The sequence below is a fragment of the Eucalyptus grandis genome, chromosome 10, assembly GCF_016545825.1.
Source record: "Eucalyptus grandis isolate ANBG69807.140 chromosome 10, ASM1654582v1, whole genome shotgun sequence".
Lineage (NCBI taxonomy): Eukaryota > Viridiplantae > Streptophyta > Magnoliopsida > Myrtales > Myrtaceae > Eucalyptus > Eucalyptus grandis.
Window position 1 is genome coordinate 34636697 of NC_052621.1, and position 4197 is coordinate 34640893.

The 4197-nt window shown below is 37.9% G+C and overlaps 1 protein-coding gene across 2 annotated transcripts; it reads left to right on the forward strand.

The window, feature by feature from the left end:
• The first annotated feature begins 248 nt into the window (after positions 1 to 248).
• Positions 249 to 3744, forward strand: LOC104421212 (omega-hydroxypalmitate O-feruloyl transferase). Of its 2 annotated transcripts, none has more exons than XM_039303114.1 (4): positions 249 to 495; positions 1209 to 1671; positions 2443 to 2562; positions 2994 to 3744. In XM_039303114.1, exons 2-4 carry the CDS (start codon positions 1240 to 1242, stop codon positions 3531 to 3533), a joined length of 1092 nt encoding a protein of 363 aa, XP_039159048.1. In that variant the 5' UTR covers positions 249 to 495; positions 1209 to 1239; the 3' UTR covers positions 3534 to 3744. The 2 variants fall into 2 exon arrangements, with proteins under 2 accessions (XP_039159048.1, XP_010031397.1); XM_010033095.3 differs by having other exon boundaries at positions 251 to 495; positions 2236 to 2562.
• The last annotated feature ends 453 nt before the right edge of the window (positions 3745 to 4197 follow it).

Consider the following 4197-nt stretch of genomic DNA (forward strand, 5'->3'; position numbering starts at 1 on the left):
AATAGGTTCGTGCTTTTGGCTGACGGGAATGACAAGAAGGGCATTGTGGTGGTGTTAGGTTTGCCGGTTTCAGCATGAGTTGGTTCAAATGTAAATTCACAAGCCATGAACAGCTTTGAAAGAGGTCGCTTATCCTTTCAGTAATGCCTTATGCCACATGCATGTTCATTGTTCGAGATCAAACTAATGAAATACGCTTCCTTTTTTTCTTATTTAAAGCTCCAACCCTTTAAAGTTATACCAACCCCTTGTAAAAAAGCAATTTCTTTTCTCTCTTTTGGTAAACTATAGCTATCAAATTTCTCGATAATCGCCTGACTATTGTCGTTGCACATTCCTCCCAAATAATAAAACAAATAAATTACTCGAAAGGGATCTGTGATGCGGCTATTTCATGCTAAATGCCAGAAGTCAAGAAGCCACAACACAAGTTCTGGATCTGCGAAGAGAGGCCAAATCCAAGTGTTTCGTCTCTAGCGTCCCCAGTTCTTAGAGGTATGCGGGATTTCATCAGAGTTTGAGTCGGGTTTGTATTTCATTAGGCCAAGGAAAAACATTACTACCACCAGAGCTCATGTATGCTCTATTTTTGGGCAGTCTACAAAGGATTCGTTCAGCATGTATAACCTGTTAGAATATTTAATAGACCACATCATCATTTAACAGATTAAATCTTCTAGAAAAGTTGGCCCTTATTTGCTGCCCTTGTTGTATACTTCCACACTCAATTCTAAGCCAAATCCATCCTAGGCATTAGGAATAGTATTAGAATATTGACATATTAAACCAAGTTTTCATCAGTGGTTTAAGCTTTTAAAATATTTGGCAGTATCCTACAATTTGACATTATTGAGTTGTTGTAATACGTATGTTTGACAAGCATATTGTGTAGGAATATGCCCTACATAGATTGTCAACTACAGGTTAATACTGCGCCCAGCAATTTAAACTTTTGCATTGCTTTTGCTATCATGAAACCACATTGAAGTTTCAATCTCCATACCCCATTTTGAAATTCATCTCGCCTGTGAATGTGTTCTCCCATATTTTTCCTATTCGTGTTACGAGTGAGGATGAGTTATTAAATTCCACTTTGAATCTGTGTGCATATTTGCAAGATGTACAGAGGTTTTATTAACATGTGGCCTGTCTTTATGTAACAACTTTGTATGTACTTCTCAGTGCAATTTTTTTTTTTCTCAATAAAGAGAGCAGGACATAAATTTCCAGGCTTCTCCTATGGAGGCAACCGCCAAGAACAACGTCCTCATAATAGAAAGATCAAGTCCCGCCATGGTCCAACCGGAATACGAAACACCTGAGGGTTCCATTTTCTTAACTAGCATCGATCAAGTGGCTGTTGTACACGTGCCATCTGTTTATTGTTTTGACAGGAGCGATGCAAATGTGGTAGACGTGATTAAGCAAGCTTTGGCCAAAGTTCTGGTTCATTACTATCCACTTGCAGGGAGATTAGCTATAAACTCTCGAGGGAAGTTGGTTGTTGATTGCCAAAACAAGTTAGGAGTCCCATTTGTGGAGGCAATAGCTGATTGTAACATAACAAATCTGGGTGATGTGAGAATTCTTGATGGTGATGTTTTAGGTAAGCTTGTTTATAAAGAGCCTACGCAAGATAAACTTGAAGCAGCTCCCCTTCTAACTGCACAGGTAAGGAACAATCTTTTTTTGCGTTATTTGTTTCAGTGATGCTTGAGAGTGCTTTCTAGTTTATGCGCTTAAATATCATAAAAACATAGCCACTTATTCATTAGTAACTTTCTCGAAGCCATAAACTAGAAAGTAACTTTCTCAATACAATGATAAACTTTCAATTCTGAGAACTGGTAATTGTCCATGCGACTTTCCCATAAAAAAAACAACTAGAGATAGTGACTTTTCTTAATTGGGGTCACTTGTCTTTCTAACGTCTCAATAAGGAATAATTCTTCGATCCACCAGGTGTCAGGGAATTAAATATTGCTGGATAAAATGGGTTAACTCTAGCCAAATCTTTCGCTTTTTCATGGAAGAAAATCGAGATAATATGGCATGGATCAACTACATCGACCCCGAATCCTTTTACACCATTGAATCCGGTGGCTCTCACCAAATGTAGGACTTCATATGGCCATAAAGTGCATAAACTCAATCCATGCAAGAACTTTTTCCAGATACTTACTTGTTCTGCATTTTTGAGTTAGAAATGTTATTAACTCTAAAGACAAATCACAGGTGACCAAATTTAAATGTGGAGGTTTTATTTTAGGGGTTTCGCTTAACCACTGCATAGCGGATGGTATATCAGCAATGGATTTTATGAACGCATGGGCTGAAATAGCAAGAGGCAAGCCTTTGTCCCGTGTCCCTTGTCATGATAGAACCATCATAAGTGCAAGGTTTCCTCCTCAAATCACCGGTCCTTACGATGACTTTGTTCAGATAACTGATGTTTCAAACATGAAGGCATTATATGAGGAACAACAATTGGTATATAAATCCTTCTTATTTGATGCGGAGAAGCTGGCAGCCTTAAAAAGAATGGCAACAAAAGACGATCAGGTAAATTTCTATCTTATGATAATGGATCGGCCGCAATTCATAGACATCTTTCTGTAATACACACATCAAGTCACAGTTAGTTCCAACAAAAATCCAAATACACCCTGATAAATTTCCAATTGAATTAATTGCACTGCAACTTGTAAATAATAAGTGCAACTAAAAAGTATACATCAATGAGATCTTTTCTTCCCTAAATTTAGTTTTGATTGTCCAATATATATAGAATACATACATGTTCAATTTCAGAAAATATGATATAGACCACTAGCATGCACATTCCTTGCAATCTCACTGATTTCGACTGTCATGTTATTTGTAAATATATGAATCTATTGACACATGCATATGACTTGCGCTTTTAGCCCTCAAGTAAGCCTTATGTGGATATTTGGTCACCAAAAATGGAATCTGTTCATCTTGTGCAACAGGTAACGAGCAGATGCAGCAGCTTCGTAGCACTTGCAGCTTTTGTGTGGCGGGCTCGAAGCATGGCCCTCAACATGAAACTTCACCAACAAACAAAGCTTCTTTTTCCAGTTAACTTCAGATCCAGGCTAAGAACACTACTGCCTGACGGATACTTTGGGAATGCCGTGGCTATGCCTTGCTGTCTCTGCACCATGGGAGATTTGATTGAGGAGCCAATCTCTGCTTCTGTGGAAAGAATAAAGAAGGCGATTGAGAGTGTGACTGAAGACTACATACGATCAAAGATTGACTTTCTGGACATGCATCGATTTGAGGGATTCCCTACGGGCACACTAGTCATAAATTCATGGACGAGTCTCGAGCATGGCAGCACGGACTTTGGGTGGGGAGAGCCGAGGTTCGGGACTGGTGACGTATCAAGCTTAACCTGCTTGTTTATGGCAGAAGGGAGAGAGAAGGGCATTATGGTGGTGTTGGGTTTGCCACTTTCAGCCATGGATACCTTCAATAAGCTCGTTTGTGATTTGAATGGAGCTTAGTACTAAAATTGGCATTCAAAACCAGTTTACGAAATGTTACCAACTATCTCGAATGGAATCTATCACAACTCTTTTAATAAATAATTTTCAAGAATTTAGTCTTGAATACGTAAAATAATCTGTCGGACTACCGCATACATCTTGTGACTTGTCATGTTTTTCAGTTTTCATTGTCCAAGACCAATTTAATAAGAAGATTATCTTTTCTGCTTGTCGCGAAGCTTCACTTTCCTTTCATCGCAACTTTTTGAGGGCGATGTTCACCCCCTTCCAGGTGCCGATCATAGTTGGACGCAGGCTTAGACACTTATCTTTTCCCTTTTTCCTTTTTTGGGAAACTTCAGTGTCGATCGGGAGAGAGCTTTTGAATGAGCATCATGGGAAATCCGACCAAAAAAAAGCATAAAAAATGTGCTAATTTTTTATAGTGTTTAATTTATCAATTAATTAATATCCTTCACTTGATTTTATTGCGTAATTGAAGCAGACAGAAAAATGATCCTTACATTTAGTATCTTGAAATAGAGGAATTTATTAATAAAATACTTATAATTAGTACATATTTATCAACTTAATTTTATAGAAGAGATGTGCAGATACTTTTGTCAATTCGGCAAACAAAAACTACCTTCTAATTTAAAAAGGGAAAAAGAATATACGATAA

What these genes read in the sequence shown, in the direction of transcription:
- LOC104421212 (XM_010033095.3), top strand. Translation starts at nt 1,240, where the DNA reads ATGGAGGCAACCGCCAAGAACAACGTCCTCATAATAGAAAGATCAAGT. An exon ending in CTCCCCTTCTAACTGCACAG is followed by an intron (nt 1,672 to 2,235) that starts GTAAGGAACAAT and finishes GACAAATCACAG; the next exon opens with GTGACCAAATTTAAATGTGG. An exon ending in TGGCAACAAAAGACGATCAG is followed by an intron (nt 2,563 to 2,993) that starts GTAAATTTCTAT and finishes CTTGTGCAACAG; the next exon opens with GTAACGAGCAGATGCAGCAG.